General features: G+C 38.3%; 1 protein-coding gene and 1 long non-coding RNA gene across 8 annotated transcripts; one reads left to right on the forward strand and one right to left on the reverse strand.

The window, feature by feature from the left end:
- On the reverse strand, window positions 1–11984 carry YY1AP1 (YY1 associated protein 1). Of its 5 annotated transcripts, none has more exons than XM_023502254.2 (9): window positions 11773–11984; window positions 11254–11340; window positions 9908–10106; window positions 6915–7059; window positions 6457–6607; window positions 5752–5868; window positions 2816–4453; window positions 1810–2033; window positions 1–928 (listed from the first exon to the last, which is right to left on the reverse strand). In XM_023502254.2, the coding sequence occupies exons 1-8, from the start codon at window positions 11857–11859 to the stop codon at window positions 1851–1853; spliced, it is 2607 nt and encodes an 868-aa protein (XP_023358022.2). In that variant the 5' UTR covers window positions 11860–11984; the 3' UTR covers window positions 1–928; window positions 1810–1850. The 5 variants fall into 5 exon arrangements, with proteins under 5 accessions (XP_023358022.2, XP_031822588.1, XP_031822586.1 ...); XM_031966728.1 differs by lacking the exon at window positions 1–928 and having other exon boundaries at window positions 1025–2033; window positions 2816–2946; window positions 3103–4453; XM_031966726.1 differs by lacking the exon at window positions 1–928 and adding an exon at window positions 1025–1515.
- Window positions 1407–13538, forward strand: LOC116423343. Of its 3 annotated transcripts, none has more exons than XR_004233911.1 (3): window positions 1407–1493; window positions 6115–6275; window positions 12528–13538. It is a non-coding gene; the product is annotated as an uncharacterized LOC116423343 (long non-coding RNA). The 3 variants fall into 3 exon arrangements; XR_004233912.1 differs by lacking the exon at window positions 12528–13538 and adding an exon at window positions 8102–9010; XR_004233910.1 differs by lacking the exon at window positions 12528–13538 and adding an exon at window positions 6968–7746.
- The last annotated feature ends 2184 nt before the right edge of the window (window positions 13539–15722 follow it).

The raw sequence follows: 15722 nt of genomic DNA on the forward strand, positions 1-15722 counted from the left end.
TGTGACAATTTAGAGTTCTAATTCCAGTATGAGACAAAGAAGGAAGCCACACTCACTACAAAGTTGATAAAGAGAATTTATTGACAAGAGTACTTAAGAGGAAACACATGCATTTGAAACTTAGAGTCACTCCTGACCTCAAGAACCCCAAAACATTGGTAGGCTATTATAAACCACCTGCTGCAGAAGAATGCTTAGTCTGAGGAACGGAAGGTGTAACAGTGACGGCTGGTGGAGTGTTGCCTCTTTCAGTTTGGAATTCCCACCACTGGGAATTCTCCTCTGGTCTAGATACAGTTTGAAAAGCACAAGAGAAAGTGTCTGCTGGTGCAGACTTTTATAAAATTTCCAGCTTGAGTCAGCAAAAGTCACTAGCTTGAACCAGTCAATTCATAACTTTATAGAGTGTTTCAACTGCATCTTTCAAATGAGGACATGCTCTAGCAGGTATATGAAAACAAACCAACAAAGCAAAGTTTAACAATCAAGGACAAAGTGATAAGCTAACCAGGCTACAGAAAGTCTAGCCAGTCACACATGATAGGTTAAGCACCATTTGCAGACTACCTGGACCAGCTGTGAGATGTACACACACACACACACACACACACACACACACACACGCACACAGAATAAAAGGTGAGATCAAGGCACAAGAACAAATCTGAGAACTGGTTGGGTGAGCGCCCATCTGAATTAGAGGTAGGTCAATTCAAGAAACAGAGACGGTCTGTCCAAAGCAAATACCATAGGCAACTGTGGTCTTACGCTAGCTAGGTCCACTGGAACAATATACCACGTACTTTTCCCTCAGGGAGTTCCATTCTAGGATGCGCTCACTGCATTGGAAGAGCAGCTCTAGGGTGTCCCTTCTAGCCCCTACAGGGCTTCACTAGCTCCGGATGTCCAACAGCGTTGGTGCTCTTCCCTAAAAGTATAGTTGAAAGTTTTGGCTTTATTTGATGAGGGAGAAAAAAAAAACTCCATTTGAGAGAAATTGATAGGCAGTTTGAACAGTACAAAATTGGATTCAGGGAGTTCTAGATTCAAATAATGGCTCTTACATATACTGACTTTACACTGCTAAATTGCCAAATATATGCTGATCTCTCCTAGAAGAAGCAAATAACTCATTAGGAATTCCTTATATTAATGAAGACGGATATCTGGACCAAAAAAAAAAAATCGCCGTGATGATAATGCACATCCCCAAAGACCATCTGAACATAATCAACAAATGTCAGTCAGTGAAAGACACGAGAAGAAACAGACCTACAAAACTGTCCTCTTGGCCAATATTCATAGGGTAGGGATTGAGCATATTGCCAGTTGGCAAGAACATTGCCTCAAAGACCTGGGCAGCAGGTTTCAAACAAATGGAATCACCTCCACTTTCTTCTTTGTGTTCAGGTCTCGAGTATCTCTCTTTGTGTTTGGTGGAGACAGGACTTTATAATAACAGACGGACATCTCTGAGCTTCATATTTAAGAAGGTAAGGAACTGGCAAAAAGAAACTGAGGAAGGAAAATGCACAATGGGCATTTGATGAGATTCAGCTAATATTTGTTGAGAACCACCTATTGTGTTCTCGGTTCTGTGCTAGGCCCTCTGATGAAAGGGAAAAATGTGTAAGACATGGTCCTTGCCTTCAAAGATGTTACATTATTTATTTTTGGCAATATTTCAATGGAAATCCTGCAAGCAAGTTTGGAATTGAGCCCTCTCTCAAATGCTTGGTAGGGGATGATGAAGAGCACTAAATGCCCATCTTTCTGGAGAGCTGCTCAAGGTGAACATAACAAACTCACCTGGGTTGGGCGTCCTTTTGGTCCCCATTTCTAGGACTGCTTTAGGTGAAACAAGGGTGGAAGGAAGGATCTCTATCTGCTTCATCCATCATTTCATCATCTTTCTCCAGTTTCACCACAGCCTCAGGACAAGAATTCTCTTTCCAAGGTTTCTCTTCTTTAGAATCACTCTCCTGGCCCACGCACCTCCCAGACACCAGACATGTCGGCTTCTCCACGGTTTCCTACAAAACCCTTTTGATCATTGCTCATATCTCCATCCATTGAGGATCCAAATTTACAAATGGAACACAAAAAGATGTTAGGCAGTAAAAGGGGGGCAGAACTTCCACTATCTGGCCATACTTCATAATTTAGGTTGTAGGGGGATGTTTAAGAGATGTGTGGGGTAAGCTGCCAGGCTGCCTAAAGGGAATAGCAGAAACAAGATGACCATTCAACGATCTTTCTTTCCTGAAGATTTTTAGCATTATCTGCTCCAGGAAACCAAAAGGCAGGATCCAAGTTTTGGAGTCAGTACCTGAGTTTCAATCCTAATTCTACTACTATTACTTTTGTTACTTTACTATTAACCTGTGTAACTTTTTGCCAAGAATCAACCTCAATTCTATCAAATACAAATGAAGGATTCAGGCTTGATGATTTCTTGATCCTGTCATCCTGAACTATTATTGTCCCTCCCTCTTTTGACAAAGCTCACTCACACTCTCCTGTGCAACTGGATATACAAGAAATTCAATTATCTCTACATAGGCCATTCTGTTACAGCTGATTCATAGTAAGTTCAGTTCTCTTCTATTAAAACATTTTATCATTTTTAACACTCAGTAAATGATGAAAGCTCACAATATATTCCAAAGCCAAATAAAATTATTTTCAAGTTATCTATGCTATTATTCTCCATGCCTCTTGTCCCCAATGCCCACTTCAGGATAATTGAGAGATAATTATACATTGAACATAGACTGAAGTCTTCAATTACAGTGTTTATACCCCAAACTCCCACCTGAAACTCTGGAACAAACGGCACATCATCTTCAGAGTCAGATGTCATTTCTTCATCTTCATCAAAATCCTCTTCCTCCTCTTTTGGCTTAAGTTTTTCATCTCCTGTTTCTGGCCCAGCATGGGTCCTCACTGTCAGACCAACAACACTAAATGAGTCCTCAGGCTTACCTAAGGGAACTCTAAGTATGGTATCAGGATTAGTGGAAGAGGAAGTATTCTTGGGAGACCCTTTGCTCATCTTTCCTCCTGGCTTCCCTTCACCAGGAGTCCCCACTGCTGTCTCACCTTCTTCCTCTTGTAAATCGGCCTCTTGCTTCACTTGGGCAGCACTATCTGCCTCCTCATATGGGGGTTCCACCTCCGACTCCGTGGAGACCTCTTTTTTAATTTCATCACAAATGTCTGGCTCAGGGAACCTGTTCCAAGTCCAGCTGGCTTCCTCCTCGAACTCCTCAGGTTCTACTTTAACAATCTTCAGTAAATTCTCTGGCAAACAATTGATGGCCATCTGAGAGGCACGAGATAGCGGCTGCAGGACTTGCCTCCCATCCAGCATCTTCACGACTGTCCAGCTATGAGCATTGCTCTCAAACAGGTGTCCCTGACGGTCCCCGCTTGGTGGAGGAGGCCCCGGGCTGTGCTTTTCTTTGGGATAGGGGCTTGAACAAGGGGGAGATGAGTCCTGGGACTTCTGCTTGGGATCCACAGTGGGAAAGGCACTTTCCCCTTCAGGCTGAGGACCAGGAATGCCTGATTTCGCCTGGGTGTTTTCTGCAGGGGTCGATGGCACAGGGAGATTCACAGGATTTCCAGAAACAAGTAAAGGTGGAATAGAAGAGGCGATAAGGGGCTGGTTTAATGGACAGATAAAGGATGTAGGGCTAACCAAGACGGTCGTTATGGGGATGGTCTGAGGGTTCTGAGCTGTGGCTCTCGGAGGCTGGATCGCATTAAAACGGCTGTTGAGACCCACAACTCCCATAGCGGTGGCAGGAACCGTAAGGATCACCCGGGGAGAGGGAAGGACGGGGGCAGGCTTCAGGAGACGGGAGGCCTCGGCCGATTTTCTCTTTGGGGGCTTCATCCTTGGCTCACCTCGATTGGGAGCAACAACTGATGGCAACAAGACTTTGGACTGGAAGGCTGCAGGAAAGGGACAAAGGAAGGCTTGGGCCCTGGCTGTGTTCTTGGGGGCTAGTGGAGGCAAGTTCACGGGAATCCCACCACCACCACGCCCTGTGCCCCCTAAGGGCGAAGCCTTTGGCCCTGTCTTCAAGACGGTGGCTGGCTGCCTAAGCTGGGCGTCTGGGACCTCCCCTCTCCTTGGAGGGGTCTCACATGGGGCTAATCTGCCTCCAGCACTGTCATTAGAGCAAGGCTGGAGAGCAGGGGCAGGGCGGATGAGGAGGGGTTTCAGGACTGACTTCTGCCTCCAAATCTTCCTTGAAGAAAAGCGTTTGGCAAGCGGTTTCAAGGTCAGCACCACACCCTTGGGCAGCAGCAGGGGATAGCGGCTCTCGCTCCCCGACTCCAGATCTGGGTCACATGTTGTCTCGGCTAATCTAGACAGGTCTCCTGATCCTCCAGCATCATTATCTAACTGCTGTATTTCTTCCTGGATAGCTGGCAAACTGGCCTGTGGGAAAGACAAGCATTCTGGTGATTTCCTATCAGGTTGAAGAGAAATTTGGAAGTTTTCAGGAATTCGATACTCTTTGTGAGACTTTAAGGTCTCTCTTTAAAATATATTTCTTCCTCCCCATCCCAACAAACCTCTACTCCCTAAATAACCAGTCTGACTATATTCTAAATACTTTCTCCTTCCCCTAATGCTGAAAACCTTCCCATAAAAAACAAGAATTTTATATCAAAATGAGGAAAAGAAATTCTGAAGGAACCTGAAAGCAAAAAGGAAAAGGGTTTACCATGTTGTTTAAATAATATTCTAATGAATTTGAAATTGAATGGGTGTCCATCAGATGCAGAATAGCTAAATAAGTTATGGTATATGAATGTAATAGAACATTAAGAATATTTCTAAGAATGATGAGCAGACTGAGTTCAGAAATCTGGAAAGACTTACATGAACTGATGCTAAGTGAAGTGAGCAGAACCAAGAGAACAGTACAGAGTAACAACAAAATTATGTGTTCAACTGTGATGATCTTGGCTCTTTTCAACAAGGAAATGATTCAAGAAAACCCAATAGATTTGTGATGGATGGAAAGTGCCATCTGTATCCAGAGAGAGAACTATCGAGACTGAATGTGAATTGAAGCATAATGTTTTCATCTTTTTGTTGTTGCTATTGTATGTTTACTTGTTTTTTTTTTTCTTTCTTGTGATTTTTTCCCTTTTGATTTTATTTTTCTTGTACAACGTAACAAATATGGATATAAGTTTAAAAAGCTTTGCACATATTTAACCTATATCAGATTGTTAGCTTTCTTAGGGAGGAAGGAATTTAAAGAGGGAAAAAAAAATTAGAATACAAAGTCTTACAAACATAAACGTCGAAAATTATCTTTATATATATTTGGAAAAGTAATACTATTGAAAAATATTTTTATTTAACCACAAATATTGGAGTTTATTATTTCACCTACTACCATTTTTATTCTCTTTTGAATAACTTAAAGGGTTTATTTATGATTACTAAGCTTAGAAAGAATTTTTTTTTCAAAGTATCCAGTTATATATCCAATTATACTAGAAACAAAAGGAAATTGTGTTATCTCTGTAAGGCATTCCCAAGACAAGAGAAAATCTCATCTACAAGTTAGAAGTTCAGAGTAGGTAAGAACATTTCCTAAGCTTTCTTGCAGCCCAATTTGATGACTACTGCATTACAGGCTTGAACTAGACCTCTTAAGTTTCTTGCAATGGGTCTTCCATGATAACTCTGGTTTTCTGTAGGAACAATTAGGACTGTACCTTTAACCAGAAAGGAAGATGCCGTTCTTCCCTTTCCACAGGCGGCTTCCATTGATCAGGCTGAAGCTCCTCACAGCACTTAAACAATATTGGCAATTGCTTTGTCTTCTTGTAATACTGAGAACAAAGAATAAACATGCATGATAATCCTCATGTTATAATGCCAGACTGGGGTTGGGGAAAGGAAGAAGGAAGGGAGTAATAACACAGGGGAAATCAAGGTCCTTTTCTTTTTCTATGGATACAAGCAGACATAGGAATCACACACAAGTCAAGGTGAGAGTTTCTGCACTTGAGGCTGAATTAATGCTTCAATTGCATGATCCCATTCTTGTTCCAATGTCATATTTATTTCTCCTCTAGACAGAGCTGGGGAGAGGAGAGGGAAGGGGAAGGAACAGAGGAAATGAAGATGACGATCATACTGCTTAAGTTCTGCTCAACTCTCCAGGGGGAACTGCAACAAGAGCAAAGAGTCAAGAGAAGAGCCCCTACTGCCCCTCACCCAGAGCACAGAGAAGCAGGTAAAGAGGGAGAAAGGGAGGTTCCATAACATAATGGCAAAACTTAATTCAAAAAAATTCAAAAAAAGTTTGACTTAAAACTTAGGGTCCCCAATTCTATATTCTATCAAGCAAAGCTACCCTTTTCCACAAAAGAAAGAGAGCATGGGACAGATATGTAAAGAATAAAGAGGTAGCTCACTTTGATGATATTGTCAGGAGCCCGGCTGATGTTGAGGTTCTTGATTCTCACAGTCAGCTGGTGATCAGACTTGGCAGTCAGGAGGTATTTACTGATTAGCGGCTTTGGAAACTCAGTCCCTTCAAAATGTTTCAGCCCCAAAGCTAATAAACTTAAAAAAAAAAAAAAAAAAAAAAAAAAAGATGCACAGACTCAAAAAAAGGCTTTGCCCTTCCTTCCAAATATTTCTCCCAACTCCTCCAACTCATTTCCAACTCCCACCTCCCACCCCCTGTTCTATGATATCTTTCTCTATCCTCAGCCACCAAAGACCGATGACTAAAGCTCTATTCTTCTGCATGTAATTCTCTTGTTATTGGTGTCTGTCATATTGTTTATATTCTATCTGCCCCATTAAAGTGACTCCTACCCCCCCCTTTTTTTAAAATTTTTCCTTCTTCCTAACATTGAATACCTACTTGTCCTCTGCTTTGGTGAAAAATATCTTATCCTTGGGATGCTTCACCTTCAGGGAACGTATTGGGAGCAGCTCTGGATACATGAAGACCTTGCTTGTGGCCAGAATCCAGGCCACTTGCTTCGGCAGACAAGGAAATTCATTGGCTGTAAGAAGAATCTACAGTTCACAGAAATCTTGAACTATACGGGTTCAGAAATCAGCTAGTACATCTCTTTGCATTCTTTAGCCCAAGTTGTCTTTCAATTACATACAATATTCTTTAGAAAAAGCAATGACAAAAAAAGAAATCAATGAACAAGCATTTAAGTATCTATTACATGCCAAACAATTAAGCACTGGAGATACCGATTTTTTTTTTTAAGTTTTGAGGAGCTTATATTTCCATTAAAGAGAGACAACAGGTACATTTATTATGTACAAGAAAATGTTGAGATTTAAAGAATAAAATGTAAAGACATTAAATGCAAAACTATTAGCGAGAAAACTAATGTTCAGCCTGGGGGAGGGAAGAGAGAAGCATGAGGAAAGGCTTCAAATAGAAAGACAGGAACTCCGTGAAGTGGGGATGAGAAAAGAAGATATTCCAAGTATGAGAGATGACCAAGGAAAAGACATAGATTCAGGAGACAGATTCTGTGTAAGGAATATTCCCCTCTGACTGGGACCAGAGAGTACAGGGAGTAATGTCTAATTACAAGGGTTATAACCTTTTTGTGTCAATTTCATTTGGCAATTTGATTAATCCTCCCTTGGAATAACATTTTTAATGCATAAGATAAAATATGTAGGATTCCAAAGGAAATCAAATACTTACAGTTACTTTACAGTTACCAAAATATTTTAAAAATCAGTTGGTAGACCACAAATTAAGATTTGGTCTAATATAATATAGCTGGAAAGATAGGTTCAAACTAGTTTTTGAAGGACTTTAAATACCATACAGATGTTGTTTGTTTGCATTTTGTTTTTTTTTTCTCATTTTTTTTCCTCTTTGATTTTTCTAATGCAGCATAATTGTAGAAATATGTGTAGAAAGAAATTCACATGTTTAACATATATTGGATTACTTGTCGTTTTGCAAGGGTAAATTTTGAAAACTATCTATGCATGTGTTTTGAAAATAAATGGTTTTACATAAAAGAAAAGGAAAAAATACCAAACAGAGTTGTTTATATTTTATTATAGAGGCAGCAAGAAGCCACTGGAATTTACTAGAAAAAGGAGTGACATGGTCAAATCCACACTTAAGTAAAATTACTTTGACAGCTCAAAAGAGAAGAGGTTGGAAACAGGAAGACTAATGAAGAGGCCAAAGTTGATAAGGGGCTAAATTAAGGGTAGTAGCCACATGAGAAGAGAAAGGGGGTCACCTGCAAAAGATGTCATGAAGGTAGAAACAGAAAGATTTGGTAACTGACTGGATCCTTCCAATCTTTCCTCCAACCTTAGACATTAATTCAAGTCTCCTTATTTTCTTGTAAATGAAAATCAATTGAGCCCATTTAAATAATTATTCATCCATTTTTGAAGGACAAGTTACATACCTGCCCTCCCATCCTTTATATATAAATGCAGTCTCCTTAGTTCTATTTTCCTAGAACCTTCTCCAAAATAAAGTCTCCATTTTTCTAACCTTTCTTTTTCACAGTTCCTAAATCCCATTGTTCTGTTCAACTTGTCACATTAAGCTCTCCTGTGTCCCTTCTAAGATGTAACTAGAAAATCCTGAAAAGACCTAAACCACTAAGTCCCTCAATGTCTGTTCGTTTTTAAATGTCATTGTCATTCTGGACAGATCTGCCAAATTTATTTTTTCTTCTGTAAAATGCTTCAAAGTCTCCAGAAGAAGAATCATTTTGTGTCTAGAATTATAGGAGTAGGAACTTTGAATGGGCATCAGTGAAATCTCAATGAAGAACTTCTACAAAGTGTATCTTGGTGAGTGCAAGTCCTTCACATGCTTTATTTTAATAAAATGAGCCAAGGACTTTGACTCAAAATCAAACTATAAACAAAAGTACAGACTAAACCATATTGATCCTGATTCAAATTTAATGTATATGTTTATTTTTAGCCAAATGAAAGCTCTATTCCCCCAAGCCCACCCCCAAAAAAATACCTCGTAAATCAAACTGAATCAGAACTAAGCCTGTTACTTTGTGTTTTGGACAACATGCTGGATGGCAAGGTTCAGATAATGTGCTAAGTTCTAGATCTGACTCTCCAGTGAGAATCTAGAGGCAGGTTACTTAACCTATCTTAGTTTTAAATAGCTCTCTCAGACTATGTTATACACAGGGTATAATCTTCCTAGGTGGAAAAAAGGCCCCAATGAAATCACAGGGTCTAGACGTATCACACAGCACTATGAAAACAGTCACACAGAATGTCAGAGCTAAATCTGACCTGAATTCACATTTCTTTTTACCTGAATCACTGGAAAGAACCCTATATTAGGAGTTAGGAAACTTGGGCTCAAGTCCTAGTACTATCATTACTAATTACACAAACCAAACAAAAAACCAACCAAAAGAAAGTTTCTGTGTCCCAGTTTATCTGTTTGCAAAATGAAAATCCACTTGCCCTGAAAAGATATGTGTATAAGATGAGTGCTTTGAAATATAAATATTCTTATTAGCATACACTCAGGTGAACTTAATATAGAACATATGTTATAGCAACCTGAAGAATTCTTTGAAATTCACATACAACCAATTATTACTTGCCCCAACTCTTATACTTAATATCATTCCTATTTCTATCTCCACTTTTGGCACTAACTTTTCCCCCTATTATTTCTTCCATTGTCACCTAACCCATGTTCTCTTCCTAGCTTAATCCATCCAAATTATGTAAAGGATATGGAAGAGTCCCAAGGGAGTAAGACAAAACAGGATGGAATATAAAGCGCCATCCTGTCTCTTGCCAACCCAAGTTACATTTGACAAGTTCCCCCAACTGAACAACATCACCACACATTCAGAATCCTACTTGGATATTCAGGATTTTGTCCCTCATCATTCTTCTGGACCTTTTTTGGGGGGCTCAAGTCAATGCTGACATGTGAATGAAAATCTTCAATGAGCTGTATAGCACCCTTCAGGTTACAAGGCTGGAATGTGGTCTGAAACTTGGAATTGAACTGCTGGTGAAGGACAATAGAGCTTTGAGCAAAGGTCCCCAGTTCCCTCTAGGAAAACATAAAACACAATAGTTAAGCTGTGTCACAGACTTATATAAGGAATACTATGCAACCCACAACCCAGTCAAGAAACTCTTCCTACTTAGAGGGAAGGGATATAAGATGGGAAAAAATAGTATTTCAGTAGCAAAACAAATTCTATTTAGAGCCTCTTTAAGAAAGTACTCCCTAATAAGCCTCTATCCATTCTGATTCCTCCATTAGTCAAAACACTAGAAGCACACACATTTCTGAAATGTTCATACTATATTTACTTATTTTCATCTGTACATTGAAAATGTCTTTTTTATGAGGGTATTCTCTTTCAAATCAGACTAAACTAAACCATAAGCTAGTTGAGAGGTAGATCCTGGCTAGAACACTGGACTCAGATTCAGGAAGATTTCGATTCAAACCTACCTCAAACATTCACTAGCACTCTGCAGAAAAGGCAGTTTACATAAGCCTCAGTTTCCTCATCTATAAAAGAAGGAAAATAATAGCATCTCCCTTTTTAAAGTAGTTGTGAGGCTCAAATGAAAATGGATATAACACTCGGAAAACAGGTAGTCAAATATTATCACAGAAAAGATTAAAGAGCTAAGCAATCTTATCAATGAAATACTGATATCTAAGAAACAGTACATCAAAACCCTTGTTATCAATCTCAAGGATAGTTTTATAATGGAAGACATTTTAGGATTTAAAGTTCTATCCCTTTAACTCCCTCCCTACATCATACATCATGCTATTTTTTACATTCTGCAAACTCCTCTAAGGTGAATAGATAAATCCCTAGTGGTTAACTGTAACTTAGAAAACACAGCACATGCTAAGATAGGAGGAGAAAAACTCAACAATCCAGCATATCTACACAAAATGTAGAACTGATGGAGATAAACGAGGTGATGGAAACAATATACCCTCTGCCCTTTCATAGGAACCTGGTGGTGGGAGGAACAAGGCAGTAAGTGGATGCCTATGAATTCTTAGGCAATATGAGAAGAAAAAGGAAAAGGTAAAAAGAGCTAAGATCAAGGAGAACCAATGAATGAAGGGATCACTGTAAATCAGGTAGGGTGAGTGATTTTGGAAAACTACTGGCCAAGCATTATCGTGCACTTCAACGTGCAGATTCATGTATAAACGGGCTTACAAGGAACATCTTGGTGGTACTGGCCTCCGAGCTGAGGCTGGGGTTGGTGCTAGCCAGAAGGTGGATCTGAGTCAGGAGCTGAACATGCTGGCGAGAAAGAAACAGAGAAAACAAAATACATCAGAGACCTAGAACTTAGGCAGATTATACCAAAGTGTTTGCAACTGTAATCCAAATCGTATGCTTCCTGCAGAGGATATTGATCAGGTTTAATATGCTTCCTTGACTTGAATTTATCAGATATAAAAGCAAAAGCAATGAGCATGAGAAATGTAGATTGGATATAAAACTTTATATATAAAACTTTAATTGGATATAAAACTCCCTCTTCTCTGTGAGGGCTGTTAAATTCTAGGGTGTATTATAAATGGATGTCTGTTACCATGGACACTGAAGCCTGCAGGTATGTTTGGTGTAATCCTGGGTCTTTGCAAATCCCTTCCCAAAGATACTATATTTTAATTTTTATTAATATCAAGAAGTCTCTGTGGACCTCGCCTCCTCTGAGTAGAGTCTCACCTGCTGCATCTGCTGCTGGAGTCTCTTTTTTTGAGCTGCATCCAGGACCATCATGGGCACAGTGTTCTCCCCCTGGGGCTTGGACATCTCTGGTTGGCCTTCTGTGCTTCCTGCTTCTGCTTAGGAAAGACTTCTTGAACACTAAGTCTGCTACCAACTCATTTATGACATGATTTTGCTCATTAGGCAAGTTTGTTAGTAGTTCTTCAAACCTGTCTCCAACAGAAAGTGAATAATTTCAGACATTTTCTTTGTTCCATAACAATTTATTCTCTGAAAAAAATCACCTTTTTCTTTTTTACCTTTCTTCTTTTCTGCTTACTGAGAAAGAAGAAAAAAAACAAAATTTGTTATAAGCATGTGTAATCCAGCAAAATAAATTCCTATATTGGCCATATCCAAAAAACAAATAAATAAATGGATAAATGAATAAATAAATAAATAAATAGGGAGGAAATGTGTGTATCATACATCTTTGTATCATGTATCACACATGTGTGAAATCAAGAGCATAAAATGACAAAAAGTAGCAATAGTATTGGAGAGGTTGTGAAATAATGGGCACTAATATATTGAGGGAACTAAGAAACAGAACAATCATTTTAAAAAGCAATTTGGAATTATGTGAACAAAGTCACTTAAATTTCACCTAGAGACTCCATTATTAGGCTTATGCTTCAAGAAATAATTTAATTGATAAGAAAAAAATCCTCATATACATCAAAATATTTAAAGCATGCCTTTTTTTGTGATAGCTAAGCACTGGAAACAAGCAGATGTCCATCACCTAGAAGAATGGCTAAACAAACTGTGTTACATGAACATAATGGAATACTACTGTGCTGTAAGAAATGATGTATTTGATGAATACAGAGAAACATGGAAAGATATATGAACTGATGTAGAACAAAGTAAGTAGCGGCAAGAAAATCACATACACAGTAACTACAATAATGTAAATGGAAAGAATTATTACACATCAAAAATGAAAAATAAAATTATATGGATTAATCATCTCTCTAATGAAAAGATATGAGGAGATATTCCCAAGGGAGGTGGGAGATGAGAGGGGAGGTTCACAAGAGCTATATGTTGCATATATTTTTAAACTTTTTCAATGTATTAATCAGTTTGGGTAAGTTTTTTTCCTTTCTCTCTATTAAAAAATCCTATTTGTCATATGAAATGACTTTCCAGGCTGGAGAGGGCTACATGGGGTAACAATGATGATGAAGGAAACAAAATTTCAATAAAAAATTTATCATAAGACCTCCAGAATTATGGTTGGTTATAATCCTAACAACTTATTTTCCATTACAGACCAGATAAGAGAGGACTAGGAGAGTCTAAATTTAAGTTAACTTTCTAGCCTCTGACATCAACTACCACAAACAGCCAGGCATGTCAAACTAATTGAAGCAGCAATGAGGAATACAGAAGACAGTACATTTCATATAAGTTAAACCTACTATCCTCTCAGTTATCACCTCCCCTAACATTTAGGTGGAAGCATATCCAACATCCTGGAGATTAACAAAACGTGACCTTGAACTTCAGGGCATCAGCTTTTCTTCTAGCCTCCCTTTCTCCCCCAGCCAACCTGGGGAACAATTTCTATATAGATGAACAGTCTTTCCTAATGCTACCATCAATACTAACTACCTGCTCATTATCATCTTCCTCTTCATCCACCTAGCTATTCCTCAAACAATCCCCTCATCACAGTGATTGTGGAAATCAGGACATAATTCCCAAGAGGGAAAGGATAACCACAAGAATTCTGTTCATTTAAATTGGCAATTTTCAAACTTTTGATCTCAGGACCCCCTTTCACTTAAGGGCCCCCCTCAAAAAGCTTTTGCAATGAACTTAGAACCAATATTCAAAAATAAAGGTAGAAAGCAATTTTAAACGTTTTTCAAAATAATAAAGTATATTCAATTATATTGTCCTCATGATATTTTTAGTGAGAGCAAAGAGATTTTATGTACTATTAATAAGTAAAATAAAAAACTTTAAACACTTTATCTCATCTTTATCTTGTCCTTTTGAAATTTCTATATTTGTATAATATACACAAGTACATTATTATATATGTATAATTTATAAATGATTATACAGGTATTGGAGGTATGTGTATAAACATTTAGGCTGATGGAGTATGTGACCAAAAAAAATTGGAAACAAGGACCCCAAAATAATGTGTTTATGAGCAAATGATTGGCCAAACACCAGCAAGCAAATAAGGGGTATTTTTACATAATTCTACAACTTGGCTCCTGAGCTGGAATTCCTACAATATGCTTTTGTCTCACCTTAAAATTTCTAACTGTGATTTTTCCAAGAGAAAAAAAAATCCTACTTCCTAGCTCCTAAACTTATCTGTACCCCTTTAGCACTTAAGGCTTGGTTTCTTGAGTCCTGTGAAAGAATGAGTCCTTTCCCTATACCCTTTCTTTCTGAGTCTTCCATTCTTTTTCTTAAAGCAGGGGTACTGTGCCATGCCGGCTATGTTGGAAGAACCCGGAAGATGGATCTCATGTAGCCTTCATAAAACAGCACTGCCATCCTAAAACTTTCTCTTCTTGGTTCAGTAACAGGTCCATTCCTCTGCCTACTCAACTCTATATTCCTGTTCTCTAAATGATGTTGCTTCCCTGCCTGCACCAAGAAATGAAAAAACCTAAAAGACAATTTCCTGGGAGCAACATGTTGATAAACCTGCGGTTTGGGATCAAGCTGTCCCTGAGCTGTTAACTATGGCTATCAAATTAGCCAGTTTCAGATTCTCCTCTTGTGGCAAAAGATGTTAATTTCTTTACTGAATGAACTCAAAACATTTTTCCCTTTTCAAGGGAATAACTGTTCTATGTGATGGCATAAGAAATAGGAAAACCTAACAAAGAAGTAACATTAAAATCATCTTCTAATGGATATATATCACAAGTCAGTGGGGCTAAAGAAAGGGAAATGTATGGCAAATGAGGCAAAATTGTCTATATGCAAAAAATGATGTTTGGATTTGAAGAATAGAATATTTAGGCAAGTTATTTAAATGTTGCATTCATTTTTTATCGTTGGTGTGTGTAATTATTCCTTCCATCTCCCAAATAGCTCGTTTATACTAATAATTTGAGAATTCCTAGCTGACCACAATGGAAACCAAGAAGTTAAAAGGAAATTAAATTTGGGTTTAAAAATCTGCTAGAGATAATTCACAAATTATGTAATTCATGAACAATTTAGAGTTAACTAATAAGTATACCTGCCAGGTCCCATTTCAATTCTTTTGTTGTACCACAATTTTTTTCCTGTCAAATGTTGTTTAAACTAATTATGTACTAAAACTTAAGACTCTTTTCAATTATGCTGGGGGTTTTGTTGTTGTGTTGATACATGTATTGGAGCTGACCCATGTTTTATTTTTTACACTTCAGTTTATATTATCTATTCTATTAGACTAAGTTATATATAAAGGCAAATAATATCTAGGCTTTAATACTTCTATCTGCAAAACTGATAAGTTCAGCTGGTTGGAGAATTTAACTAAAATAGTGAGTTCTATTCTCATTTGGATCAATTTGTCCTGGATGTTCTAATTCAAGCCACATATCCTGCAAACATGGCTGAAATGAATAAAAATATGTCTTTCTTCTGTCAAGTGGTGGCCTTCACTAATGTAGTAGAAGGAAGGAAGGAAAATATAGCTTGGAACTTAAAATATAACAAAAAATTAATTTATGGAAAAGAAGTGGAAACATGAAATTAATCCTCAGTTCTATGATCTGGTTCTCATCCCACTGTGAAAAACTTAATCTCTCCATCTGCCTGCTTGACTAGATCTCTCTTCATGAATCCATAACCTTCAGCTACTTATTCCAATCCTCTTATGTCATTAATCTTCTACTTCCACCTCACTTCCTCTTCTATCCACAGCCATAGCCACAGGT

This window comes from Sarcophilus harrisii, chromosome 4 (assembly GCF_902635505.1).
Source record: "Sarcophilus harrisii chromosome 4, mSarHar1.11, whole genome shotgun sequence".
In the NCBI taxonomy this organism is placed as follows: Eukaryota; Metazoa; Chordata; class Mammalia; order Dasyuromorphia; family Dasyuridae; genus Sarcophilus; species Sarcophilus harrisii.

Bases quoted from the DNA above. Each gene is read 5' to 3' on its own strand.
- YY1AP1 (XM_023502254.2), bottom strand. From the start codon at position 11,859: ATGTCCAAGCCCCAGGGGGAGAACACTGTGCCCATGATGGTCCTGGAT. The intron at 11,341-11,772 runs GTGAGACTCTAC...CTTTCTCGCCAG, and splicing joins TCCAGCAGCAGATGCAGCAG to CATGTTCAGCTCCTGACTCA. The intron at 10,107-11,253 runs GTAAGCCCGTTT...ATGTTTTCCTAG, and splicing joins GTACCACCAAGATGTTCCTT to AGGGAACTGGGGACCTTTGC.